The sequence below is a fragment of the Electrophorus electricus genome, chromosome 3 (assembly GCF_041902795.1).
Source record: "Electrophorus electricus isolate QZ-2024a chromosome 3, ASM4190279v1, whole genome shotgun sequence".
In the NCBI taxonomy this organism is placed as follows: domain Eukaryota; kingdom Metazoa; phylum Chordata; class Actinopteri; order Gymnotiformes; family Gymnotidae; genus Electrophorus; species Electrophorus electricus.
Genome location: NC_137499.1, coordinates 24,151,991 through 24,166,038, shown reverse-complemented (window position 1 = coordinate 24,166,038; position 14,048 = coordinate 24,151,991). Strand labels below are relative to the sequence as shown.

Sequence of the window (14,048 nt, the reverse complement as noted above, 5' to 3'; positions counted from 1 at the left end):
TTGTGTGTTTGCTTTGTTTCAAGTAAAACAATCAAACATTATTTTCAAGTAAGCTGTAGGGCAGGTTTTGCCTTTGAGGGTTCATTCGTCCTTTAACTGCTCTCATTCCATGAGTCATTTGCTTTGGATGACAGAAAATTGAAAGTGATCCGGCATTTGATCCATGTTCAGATCCATGCTAGTTCAATGCAAGGTCCGTCTCTGAATATTTACAGGTTGCTGTAATGGTGAGCCTCACGCCCCCGGTGAGAGGGGCCAGGTGAGAGGGGCCAGGTGAGAGGGGCCAGGTGAGAGGGGCCCGGTGAGAGGGGCCAGGTGAGAGGGGCCAGGTGAGAGGGGCCAGGTGAGAGGGCCCGGTGAGAGGGGCCAGGTGAGAGGGGCCAGGTGAGAGGGGCCAGGTGAGAGGCTTTGCTCCCTTCTCTCCCGACTGCTTTTCCTTTACTTTGTTTTGTTGTTTCTATTGTCATCCGGTCGCCAGGGTGACTCTGCCAGATTTTGCCTCACTCTTTCCCTAGCACTTGTTGGGCCTTTAAAAAAAAGACCACCCAAAGGGTCGTGAGGGGGCAGACGTCTATGTGGAATAATAATGGAGTCATCGCCCCCCCCCCCCCCCCCCCAGGGAAACGTGTCCACAGAGAGAGCTGTCTGACAGAAAAGAAAAATTTGCGCTCGTTTCCGATTCCTTGCAGGAGCATTCATCAGCCCAGTCCCGCTGGTTAAGAAGGGGGGTTAAGCAGTTCCAATGTCCTTTCACGTTAAAGATTCTGGATGCAACTGGCAAAATTTGGCCTGTGTGCTTTGTGATGATTTACTGTGCTTGTCCAAGTCTGTTAGCTACCATATTACCCCAGAATGAAAGGAGCAGGAAGAATGTCCTGTGAAGATCTGATGCACGTTATAAGAAGAGCCCCTTCTTTTGTCTCCACCTCAAAGACTTCATCATCCCTCCTTGGGCTGAGGTCTGTTTTTGCTGTATGTTTTTCTGTTTTGATGTAATTTCCTGGCCTGCTACATGATGTCATGAGGTGTGCTACTTAATTACGGCCCCAATGAGAGAAGCAGTCATCTGTGCTGTGCGCTGGTGTGCTTGTACAGTTAAGTGCAGAGGTTTTTAGCTACGCTGAGGGGTGGCTGGTGAGAGAGCTGTTCCAGCAGCTGTCGCAGCCATAGCGCTGAGCACCTCCACGTCCTCCTGGGCTCAACTAAAACTAGGCTGATGGCTTTATCAGATGTGGCCAACCCTGCCTGCCTCTCCCCACTCGTTCCTTATTTGTCTTTGCCTGGAGTCTGTGTTGTGTTCAGAGCAGGGACATGTCCCAGAGCTAATGTCCAAAGATCAAAGGTGATATGGCGAATGGCAGGTTCTGATGCCAGGCTAACAGCTGAGGCAGACATCAGTCCGTTCTCAACCTTGGCCAGGGAATCAAACCATTTTTCGATCACTCTTTCTCACTGTCTCACAGTCTATCTCAGACTCTCAAACCACCGTTAGTATGGTGACCACAATCAGAAGCATTTGAGGACGAGCCCGGTCAGTTACACCTCAGGATGCCATGTTCAAAAAACAACCAAAAACTAGTCTCTTTCCTAGATTTAAAAGTTCCAAAGTGTTCATGGGTTGTTTATGTTATACAGGTGCAGTTTGTGGAGATAGTGTGTTGTAGTAATTTTACACAGTGTTGACCACAAACACACCTTTTATTTGGAGTGGACATTTCTACTGGTATTAGGGCAGTAAGGTAGTCCTCAGATCCAGTAGTAGAACATGAACACTGACATTAAAGAAATTCGCTCTCTGTCACTAACGTATGCTAGTGGAAAGTGCAGAGACCGAAAAGGCATCCGTACCTCCCACTTTTGATTTCAACACGGAGGAACCCTTTCCAAACTAAGCCCTGATTGTGTTTGCACAGTCCGTGATTTATCGAGGGTATCGCCATTCCTTTATGTGGGACCTTGTAATGAATAAACAGCATTTTGCAGTCGGTTTGTTTCTTTAAGCAGTGGAGTATTGGTGTTGGGAAAAGCGTGGCCTTATTCATCATCTGAATTGTGTACAGTAACGGACTGTGAGCTCATGGTCTGAGAACCTAGCGTAAAAAAGGTGACCCAAACATCGCACGCCCTGCTCCATGCACTTAAAAGCGCCACGGGGTCTTAGGCGCGATGGATAGAGGCTGTGTTGAGAGGAGGCTGTGCTGGTCCAAGCCAGTTGAGAGGAGGCTGTACTGGTGAGAGCAGTTCAGTAAAACAACCACTTCATATTTCCACATGTCTTAACTGCCCGTTCAGATTGCCGCATGTATCTGTTTGGTTCTTTCTGATGAAGTTCTACTAATCGTTATTAGTGTCTATGGGCTTGTGCAATAAAACTATGAAAATTTCACAATTTAGTGCAAGAAACCATGTGGATCATGTATTAAGAGTAACATAATTGCACTTTGAGTCTAATGTCCATAAAATAGACCATGTATTAAGAGTAACATAATTGCACTTTGAGTCTAATGTCCATAAAATGAATGAAATCACGTCAAACGTTTTTGTGATTTTTTTTTAAAATCTTTTTGCTTTTATTGCAAACTGTATGATACAAAAGATAAGCTTCTTTTAAGACATGGCATGTTTTACAAAGATTTGTTGCATTAAAGGATGCTGACATGAAATCTAAGATATGCAATAATGAATAAGGAACTTTAAAAAAAAAACAAATAAAAAATATGCTGGTGAATCATTAAAGAAGAATGTCTTTATCATGTGGCCATGGCCTCCAGTAATTCTTTTATCAATATTTGTTAGAATTAAATGAAAAAAAATTTCCAGTTGTCTCTCCTTTAAAATGTGATCAAGTCTTATTACAATTATAAGAACTCTGTACACAGCGATATAATCAAAGGCGCTGATTTTAAAACATTTAAATGGAAACATTTACAAATGATAAATAAACCGAAATGGTTAAAGTTTGTTCCACAACTAAAATGACTTCTCTGTGAAAAATAAAAAGACAAAACTTTTTCATCTCAAATTAGTCATACAGAGGTGAAATAAATGATAAAATGCAAATAGTTATTACTTTTCAAATAAAATTAATACTAATGAATAAATTAGAGGTTAAAACATGATGGGGTGGAAGAATGAGAATTTGAGCGATAGGGTGCAGCAGAGGTCAAAGGACACTTCCTGTTTCCTCCTCAGACGTGAAGAGAGAAGTGAGCGATTGCTACTGAGGCACTATGGCTCTCTACCCTGACTGACCAGGCACTGATGGCCCAAAGGCAGGATTTCTCTCCGTATTAAAAACAAAGGCCTCGTGCACAACTAAACAGCACTCACGACAACGGCTGCAACACCACATCTCCAGCTATGCTAGGACACGAGACAATAAGAAAGACGTTGATTCTGTCTATTAAACGCTCGAGCTGCTGTGTCATCTAGGAAACCAGCTCACATCAGATTTGCCTGATTCTAAAAAGACCATAGGAATCACAATAAAGAGGAGAAAGAGAACAGGACGAGATGGGGAAGGCATTTTAGTTTGACACTATCTTTACAAAAATACATCAGTGAGACATAAGGACCTATCTTATAACTGTATCCTCTGTATAAATGTACGAATCACCCCCCCCCCCCCCCCTCGGAGAGCAAACCTGAAAACAACAAAAGAGATAATACATACACAGTACATACTAGAATATTTATAACAAATATGTCCTCACAGAGGACTCATCTCTTTCAAGCGAGTTTCTTTTTCATTATAACTAGAAAAATATAATCGCAACACAGAGCATTTCAAAAAGGCACTGTCGTGAGCCATTCTGATATTTTCTTTTTCTTTTTTTCATAGAAGTCCTCCTTTCATGTTTGTTTTCTCTGCAGCTTGTACGGGGAACGGAGCAAGAGCCTTGGTGACCTCTTTCTGGATGGGCCAGTTCAGTCTGGTGCTCTCTGTCTTACGGCCTGGACAGCTGAGTGTAGACTGGCTGCTGCTCCCAGTGTTGAGGGCTGTGGGTCTGGGGCACGGCTGGTACCCCGCTGGGGTCCGCAATGGGGGTGTACATGGGCCTTTGGCCAGGACTCATGTAGCTGAAGGTGGAGTAGAGCCCGGAGCCCTGGCTGGCGGCATGGTTGTAGTAGGAGGTGGCGCCGCCCTGGTGGTCAGCGTAGTCAGCGTACTGCGAGCGAGCATTGGGGGGATAGGAGGAGGCACTGTAGTGCTGCAGGTTGAAGGAACCATAGGTCACGTGCTGGGGTGAGCCCTGGCTCTGCTCGCTGTAGTGGCTGGGGCTGAGCTGCTCCGTCTTGATCTGCGGAGGGCGCTGTGGGCCCTGGCCCTGTTCCCCTGCCCCACCCAGCGGGGTCAGCGAGGCCTGCTGTTGCTTGGGCATCCAGCCGTGCCCTCCGGCCCCTGGTGCCTGGCCCACAGGCGTGCCGCTCAGGCCGTAGGCAGACGTGTATGCCTGGGCACTGGCGGCGTGGCCGTGCGGGGGAAGGTACTGGTCAAACTCATTCACGTCGAAGGCCTCAATGGTGGAGATGACGTCGCTACTCAGCTCGCCAATGTCCACGTCCCGGAAGTCGATATTAAGCTGTCGGCCCGTGCCCTCCTGGAGGGGCCGGGACTCACGCTTCAGATCAGGCTTACTGCTCGGGAGATCTGTCTTCGGAGTTGTTGGCGGAGTTGGAGGACCCTGTGAACCTCCTGTTGCAAGAGAAGGGAGAGAGGAGACGAAAGGGTTAACGGCCCGCCACGCATTATGTTACTGACGCAACTAGAGCGCAAATAAAGATACGCCGTGAAATTAAGAAGGCGTTGATAAGATTTATGAGTTTTCCCCGGGTACAGTGCCATTATATAATGTGCGCACTGGAGGTTTTTGTGGTCAATTATAAATTGGTAGGGTAAAGACAACTGGTGAGTTTACATATTTATAACCTTATAATCAGCTTTATTTTATACACCAGTGGCCTTTTTCTGACTTGTTTCAGACTTGGATTTATATTCAAAGGTGGTTTCTGTAGTACACACAAGGCGCATTCAGCAGTATGCGTTTCATATATGACTCTGCTCCAAGATCTCAGAGCGGAACTGTAAAGTTTTTTTTATATGTACCTGAATGGTCAGAGGGGGAATGCACTTCGCCCGTGCTGGAGGCGGGAGAGTCCGCCTGCTGCAGAGCTTTGAAGATGGCGTTGGGAGAGATGTGAGTCTGCTCGCTGTCCTCGGGCTCGCTCTGGCCGTTCTTCACGGATTTCCTCCGCCTCGGCTGGTACTTGTAGTCAGGGTGATCTTTTTTGTGCTGGACCCTCAGACGCTCGGCCTCCTCTACAAACGGACGCTTCTCCCCTTCATTCAGCAGTCTGCACAACACCAAACCAGAAAAAGCATTCAGATCATGCCTTCTTCTTTTCATGCTTTTTCGATAACCAATAAATTAAGACTAATTATTATTATCATTATTATTATCATTAGCAGTAGTAGTAGTAGTAGTAGTAGTACTGTATATGTATTTATTTGTTGCTGTTGTTGTTATTGTTGTTGTTCTTGCTATTATTATTCCTGTTGCTTTCGTTAATATTGTTTTTGATGTGTGGGATTAATAGACGACTGCTTGGCTTGCAAATTGGCTGGATGACATAGGCTTTTAAAGTTTTGCTTTAACTTTTTTTTTTTCAAAATGAAACTTGATTCAGCATGGAAAGTAGTCCATAAAATAGAGGTTTCAAAAGTTGTAGTCACGCTTTGTAAAGTTTTTTAAAGGAATATTTTTGATTAAATTACTAGGTATCGATATAAAACAAACGCAAGACGAGCAAACCTACCTCCAAAGTTTCCCCAGAGTTTTGCTGAGTTCTGCGTTGTGAAGGTGCGGATACTGATCGGCCAACTTTCTCCGCGCTGCTTGTGCCCACACCATGAAAGCGTTCATCGGTCTCTTGACATGGGGCTTGTTTTTGCTGGAGCCGTTCACCCTCACCGGCATCGGAACCAAGGTCCAGTCGTAGCCTTTCAGCACTTGGGACACCGCGTCTCTGATGCACACAGGGAATTTGTCTTCGTCGTCTTTCTTAAAGTCTCTGTCTTGTCCCATGACGCGGTTCTCGGACGGTCTGGTGTTCTCGGTGTCGGACCCAGATCCAGACGGACAAGGCGATCCGGCTGAATCTTCAGACATGCACGGACTAGGGGCGTCGGAGAGACACTTGTCCTGCTCGTCGGTCATTTTCAGGTATGGATCTAGTAGATTCATGCGAAAAAAAATGATGGGGCACCAACAGATGCAATAAAAACAAGAAAAGAATTTCGGACTGTAAAATCCTCAGTTTTGCACGGGGCGCGCAAAGTCGCCGTTGGCCAAACTCGTCCCCGTGCGCAAAGCTGTCAAAAGTGCCAAACGTCCCTCAAAGCGCAAACGGACGAGCTCTCATCGGCGCGCTTCCTCTCGCGGGCAGAGCGCATGCACGTACTCTGAACCGTGCGCTTTCGAGAAGGAGTTGCTGACTTTCTTAGACGTGCCGCAAAAAGGGATGAAATCCTGTCGCCAACTGTTCGTTGGAGTTTCAGAAGAGCAATGCGCATACACGCTGTTCGTGCTCTCCATTTATAAGGGTTAAGGGAGGCGGGGACGACCGCGATAGCCCTCCCTTTTCCTCTCGCTCTGCAAAGCGAACTAATTGAACACATCGTTGAACCACTGTGGGAAAAAAAATAAATAAATAAATAAATAAATAAATAAATATATATATATATATATATATATATATATATATATATATATATATATATATATATATATATATATATATATATATATATATATATATTCTATTTCTGGCACCATAAAGTAAAAACAATCATAATAACAATAAATACATGTCGCCATGAGCTGGTTTACACAGTTGAAATGCCTAGGGTTTAATATTTAAATAGGTTTTTGAGTTCGTTGTAAACTAAACTGATCAAGGTTTGATGAACGTCAAGGTGTTTAATCACCAGTCAGACTTTAAAGTAGTTTTGTATAGGTCAAGGCTACACACACCTTCGTACACAGAAGTATCCGCTTATATTCTATTCTGACACCTTGTGTAGATTACGGCTCCGCAGTCTTAATTCCATTTTCCCAACTTGATTATTTTGTCGTGTAAGACAAAATAATGACCAGCGGAATGACCAGCGGAATGTGAGTATGAAGTTGCACGGGGTTTGGAGTTCAGACGCATTTGAAGTCACCAATAGGGGGAGACATGTGTTCAGAAACTCCCCGTCATTTGAAGGAGGCCAAATTTCCCCACAAACTTTGCTGTGGTCTTCGGAAGCTTCACAAACGCATGTCACAGTCACAAGTAAACACGAGACTGGTTTGACAGCACTGAGCTACGTGTGAATCTTTAAAGTGTCTTACGGAATAATCCCCTAATAATTACGATACAAGTCAAATGTAATTACAACAAAACGGTTTGTTTGGTTACGGTTATTAAAGCAGGAGTAAAAATCGGCTTCTAACTCGGCACTGCAGTGAAGGCTCCAGGTATACCGAGCGTTTCTAGAATTTGCACATGCAGTCTTCTTGAAGGCTTGCTAATGGACGCAATAAATTAATGACTTCATGGGCATTTGGTTTGATATTTTCGCCGCTACTTATTTAAGCGTTTGTTCATCGTTTTCCTGCACTTTACAAGACTTTATTTATAAAGGTCTTATGTTGTTATTCACTAGGCTGATGATGATGGTTATTATTATTATTATTATTATTATTATTATTATTATTATTATTATTATTATTATTATATAGGTCTATGGTCTGAAGAAAAAAAACGGCATAAAATGTCTCAGCTGTAAACTGTAGCTTGTTAAGCCCTTTTCTCGCTGTGCGACAATAGCCGCTCTGTGGAGCGATCTGAAGCCGTCTAATCCAGGTATTTAATGTTAGAAACTCAATATTAACTTTCAATCCCCCAAATCTTTTATCATGCTCTGCCTTCTTTAGGACTATTTTCAAATCTGAAATGACAATGCTATTAATGTTGTTGTTGGTGGTGGTGGTGGTGGTGTTGTGTCATGCACTGACGGCTGTGGCCTTCTGATCCAAGCCCTCACAGCTCAGTCTCATACACGCAGAGGTATGGCCTCTTGTTTATTTGACTAAGTAATGTTGTGGAAGTGTGATTTTCGGGTAACGTGGGCAACACATGGCCTGGCTGAGGCTACCTGCACTTTTTCATCTAATAGATTGCAGATGTATCCTTCCGCTCATGCCGCCGACTATTCTCAGTGTGCTGTGTGCCGCGACGCTTTTCCCGTGGCCTCTTTATTACGGATTAGTGTGCCGGTACTGACATATTACTTATTATTGACCAAGTCTACGTAGCAGCGTAAAATAGCACAAAAATATCAGCGTCCAAATATGTAGAATATTACCCTGCTGTAGGTTATGAACAATTTGTACATTGGCACATTCATGTTTAATTACACTGTAGCCTATAATATTGTGTAAGACTTCTCGGTACTTTGGTTACAACAACTTTTTCGTAGTCTACCTGTGATGCATTTAGTTTCGTTTAATCGTTTTATATAGCCTACTGGTGATGTGTGTGCCCCCAGTTAATTCATTTAATTGTTAAATATAACCTCAGCATGCATTTAAATTAGCACACAGCATTTAAATCAGCATGCAGCATTTAAGTCAGTAAACATTTAAAACGCAAAAGTGAAAATGGAATTCGACACACTTCGACAAATAAGACACAGATGTGTGTGTATGTGTGTAGGCCTGCACACACATACAAACAACAACCAAACCCCTGCAAGATTAGGAATAAAAACCGTAGACTGTCTTAAAAGTTAAAACTGCTGTTCTGGTAGGGTCATAAAATTGCTGCGAACCGAAATGCGTTATATAGCAATGACTGAGTCCATGGCAGCGGATGGCCGCTTCCTGCCCGTATGTTTTAATGGGAACCAGAGTGTGATTAGCCTGTCAGCTGGTCCCGCAATTATTCTGTACCAGTAGAGCATGTCCCCTCCAACGCTGGGCTCTGTTGGCCAGTGACAATTACAGCTAGCACCAATTTTGAAAGAGAAGTGGCTCTCAGAAAGCACAGGCTGCAGAGTGCCAAGATTCAACAGTGCGTTTCTCCTCTTATTAGGGATGCTGAATACTTGACTTGTAATCAGAAGGTTGCTGGTTCAAATCCTGCCACTGTTTGGTCCCTGAGCAAGACCTTTAACCCTCAATTGCTCAAGTTGTACTCAGTCATAATTGTAAGTAGCTTTGGATAAAAGTGTCAGCTAAATGCTGCAAATGGAATAGATTTTATGAAGAACTAATTAAGAATTAATGGATTTACCTCAACATTTCCCACTTGGTTGCAGGGAGCTTGAAGTATTTCATATTTTATGTTTTATTAAGGAGACTTTAAAGCATGGTCACAGTGTTTTAAAACATGGCCACAGTGCAATATTCAATTGCAGAAGATAAAAGGCAGAGTTGTGTGTAACATAGCTTTGATTTCCAGGCAGTGCAGGGCTCATGAGAATAAGCAACGAAAATAGTTCTACAACTGAACTGACTGTCTGTAAGAGTTTCACAGAGTGAGAGAAATATCTTTAAAAACTTTGTCACTTCTGCCATTGACTTTTGTGTAATATAATAAAACAACTCATTCCTATTTGTAAATGATCCCTTTCTTTATCGTATATTGTTTCTGGCTGATTGTTGTTACCACGGTACGTAATGAATTCTTGAATGACTGCCCCTGTGTCTTTACTCCACTCGCCCCTTCCAGTAAACGTGCCACAATCCAGCAGGCTTCACATGCGGGAGCGACGGTGGACATTTCACTCACGTTTGCATCTCTCTCTCTCTCTCTCTCTCTCTCTCTCTCTCTCTCTCTCTCGCTCTCTCTCGCTCTCTCTCTCTCTCTCTCTCTCTCTCACTCTCTCGCTCTCTCTCTCTCTCACTCTCTCTCTCTCACTCTCTCTCTCTCTCTCTCTCACTCTCTCTCTCTCTCTCTCTCTCTCTCACTGTCACTGGGACACCCAACATTCTTCAGGTGCTGAAGTGCAGCGGGCTCTCCGGTTCAGGCATGGCCCGCGGGGCGATCGTCAGCACTCAGCAGGCCTTGGGAAAGTTCTCAGCTCGACCTCGAGCCCTGGCGTCAAAAACGGGACCCAAACAGTGGGAGTCAACTGCTAAATCATGTCTCCCACTCACCATCTCGCTCACGCTGCACGGTCTACGAAACAGTGGGGCGCGTGCATGTGTGTGTGTCTTTGTGCATGTGCGTGTGTGCTTGTGTGTGTGTATATATGCGTGTCTGTGTGTGTGCGTGCGTGTGTGTGTGTGTGTACATGTGTGTTTGTGAAGTGTTTGTGAAGTGCTGTCAATTGAACCCTTCCTAATTGCTGTGTTTAGATCTTTTTCACCTGTGCTGTTTGGGTACTGTAATAAGTGATGTCTACAAACAGCATGACAACAAAGGGCAAATAAGATTCTCCTGAATTTAGAATTAGACTTTCCTGCTGGTCATTTTTTGGGTGCTTCCAAAATCTGAAACTGTGCTGGCTACCCTGTGGAGTCAAATGACAATAATTGTGTAACAACAGTGGATGAGTGTACGAGTCTGACTGTAGTTCTGTGAGTCCTATCAGTTATCCAGGCAGCCTCCAAAGAGAGAGAGAAAGAGATAGAGAGAGATACACAGATGGAGAAAAAGAAAGAAGTTGGCACAGATTCCATGGCCATAGCCTCTGACCTCAGTCGGACAGCTAGGTGAGAATTCTGGGATGCCGAACTGGGTTAGGGCACTTGCATAGTGCTATAGACAGATTGGGTTTTTACTTCGGGCAACAGTCAGACTGGGGCTCTAAAGGGCGCAGGGGTCACTTTCTCATTTGAGTCCTGTTTTCTGTGTTCTTGGGCATATTTAAAGCTAAAGCGCACAAAGTTTTACAAAGTGAACTCCTGGTACCTCAGAGAGCACTGCTTCAGAGTTCATGTTTGCTCATACTGGAAGATAGGGTGGAATGTTCAGAACAGGTAAGATGCTCACAGATAAAGGGAAGAAGTTTATTTATACAGAGAAAGTAGTTTGAGGGAGAATCCAAAATGCCAGGGAAAGATAGCCAGTCCAAAAAATCCAATATCCAGAGAGAAAATACTACCATGTAATCAAATCCAAAGGGAGAGATAAGAGGCAAAATTCCAAAAAGCATGACAGGGTCAAAAGCACAATATAGGCAAAGACGTAAAAATATCGCTCAGTATGCACTAGGAAGAGTAGTGGCAATACTTCACAGTGATCCTAAGAAACAGATAGGTAATAAGGATATTAAGGAACAGGTGAATTCAATAGTCAGGTGAGGATGAACAAGTAACTGATCAGTGATTGGTGGAATGTTGTTCCTTGCTGTGAACAGTATTCTGGGAATTGTAGTAATGCTGATTGTTGGCTGAGCTGGTAGAACCTGGTTGCATGACATAGCGATGTAAAAATGCATCATGCTGTATTAGTCTGATGATGACAGATCAACCACGCTGGTTTTGAATGATTAGAATCAATTGTAATAATTTTTTATTTTGTCAAAAATATGTGAAATGTGAAAATGTGAAAAAAATCTACATAATGCACATCTTTAACTTCATCCGGCCCATGAGAGCAGTGTGTGCCAACATTCGTTCTTAACATTAACTCTTAACATTAACTCTTAACATTAACCCTTAACATTAACTCAACATTAGTTCTTAACATTAACTCAACATGAAGTCTTAACTCTTAGCATTAACTCTTCAGCCATCGGCATTAGAATATAACATATTTCTGATTTATACCAAAAAGTCAGTTCAATCTGTAATTATTTGTCCCTTTTGGTTGTTCATAATATTAACTGTAGTAGTATCAAATCAGAAATGTCAGATATTTGCAGCTCTAGAAGCAGACTTTGAAAACTGATCAGATATTTACATTTTCATTTATGTTTATGGCATTTAGCAGACGCTCTTATCCAGAGCGACTTACAAAAGTGCTGTCATTTACTCATAGAATACATCCTAGCCAATACAGCATGTTAGAGTCCAATATACCAATGATCTATAATACTGTAGAAATACAGGGATCACTGCTGTGCCTAGAAGTACAAAATACATAAGGTCTATCTTAAACAATGATAGGTGCAATAAACAATCAGTGCTAGAGTTTGTTAAACAACATCAGTGTAATAAACAATACCCTACAATAAGTATTAATTTAGTCAGTCAATATAGGAGCAGGGTCAATTGTCATTTAAATATTCCATGAATAGATGGGTCTTCAGTCTGCGTTTGAAGACCGCAAGGGACTCTGCTGTCTGGACAGCAAGCACACACTGCACCCGTCAGGCTGCCTACCCATACTCTGCCCACAGACCAGGCAGTTGACTCACAGTACACGAATGCTCTTCACAGTGAATGACACTTTTGTTACATCACTCACTGTTCTTCCCTTGTGCATGGTTCTTCCGACAACTGTTCCTGCTGCTCTTTCAGCTTTCTGGGGTTTTCCAAACCGCTCTCCTTCCTACCAATTTAAAACAAACAAACTCAAATGCTGCAGGCTATTGGCCAACAGAATAGCTGGTCTGTTGCTACTGAACTTAAAATCCCCTGCTTAATCAACTAGACAACAGTGTAGTGTTTCTCTCTGTGGTAAAAAAAAATAATTGCATTAAAGTGGTTCTATAGTGGATTGAGATTGTTGTAAGCCATTCCTGAGCCTCATGGAGACTAAGAGTAGTTGGTGGGTTAGTAGGCGTACAGTACACTGATGGTCGAAGCAGTTGAAGACCATGAAGAATTCTTCATCAAGTGATTTCAAAGGTGGGCGGGAGAGAGACAGAGTTTGAGAGCTTTCGAGGAGGACCTGGACTTGTGAGAAATGACTTTACACCTGATTGCCACTTTTCCTGAGGAGCACACCAGCCTTTCCAGTGCTGTCTGTAGGCGGGGCAAACTTACATCGGGTCAGAGGCCACGCCCACGGGTCTAGATCCCACCTCACTGCCATGTTTCCTGTAGTCTAGTCCCACTGCGGGAAAGCCCTGGCCAGACTCCTGTCATGCTGTCAGTAGGAGGGGCTTGACTGATGACCGAGCTTGGCTGTTTGCCTGGCCAGATCAGAGCTATGGGGCACGGGCAGCTGTTGACACATGGCATTTTGCTGAGGGTGACGTTTAAACAGGACTTATCATGTCCCTGACACCCTGGGAAGACAGGGCCCTGCCTGCTCGCCTCCACCCTCTCACACCTCCACGTCAGTCCTCGGGTAAATCTACCCAGACCAGCTTCTGCTTGGGGCTGGCTGGAGCTCTGAGAAGGCTATCACAAGTCTGACTGGCTTACCACTCAGGTTTGAGTGCACCTTTTTAGATTAAATACACATTCTGTAGACTCTCGGTAGCATATCACTGATGTAGCATTTAGTAGGTACATCAAGAAACTTTTAATTAACCAGGTTAATAACATTTGAGGTTTGGTGTCTGGTGTCTGACCCTTGAACTGTTCCAATTATGCATAAATTTGACTGTGATTGTAATCAAATTTTCCTCTGATTCATTTATGACAGTGTTACGGATATTCTGTTGGATGCTTATTAATTGTCTATAAAGGACCACTCAAAATAAAGTGTTACTGATTTCACATTTTACATTCATTTATGCTTCACATAAGCATTAATCCAAAAATGACTAACAGTGAAAAGATCCAAAACTGGGAGCAGTAACTATCAAGAATTTGACCCAAGTTAGCTTATCTTCCTTTAGCAGTAGTACTGGAGTTGCGGGTGAAGCATCCTTTTAAATCAACTGTAGCAAGGAATGAAAGAGGAATTTCTCGGCCTTGACCTTAAAGAGCGACTCCTGCACACTTTTGTCTGTTCTCTCTCCCTAAATATTGAATGTGTTATCTCTGATTTGGTCCTGCTTACTACAAAAGTGAAACATCTTGGGCACCCCTAGATAAGGTATCTGCACAAAAGGAAGTGCATGGTTGACCATTAATATGACTGGTGTTAGTCGATCC

The 14,048-nt window shown here is 43.5% G+C and overlaps 1 protein-coding gene across 1 annotated transcript; it reads right to left on the bottom strand.

The window, feature by feature from the left end:
• Positions 1 to 2,537: 2,537 nt before the first annotated feature.
• LOC113575316 (transcription factor Sox-9-B-like) lies at positions 2,538 to 6,567 on the bottom strand. Its single transcript, XM_027006759.3, has 3 exons — positions 5,818 to 6,567; positions 5,108 to 5,355; positions 2,538 to 4,696 (listed from the first exon to the last, which is right to left on the bottom strand). Exons 1-3 carry the CDS (start codon positions 6,243 to 6,245, stop codon positions 3,948 to 3,950), a joined length of 1,425 nt encoding a protein of 474 aa, XP_026862560.1. The 5' UTR covers positions 6,246 to 6,567; the 3' UTR covers positions 2,538 to 3,947.
• Positions 6,568 to 14,048: the final 7,481 nt, after the last annotated feature.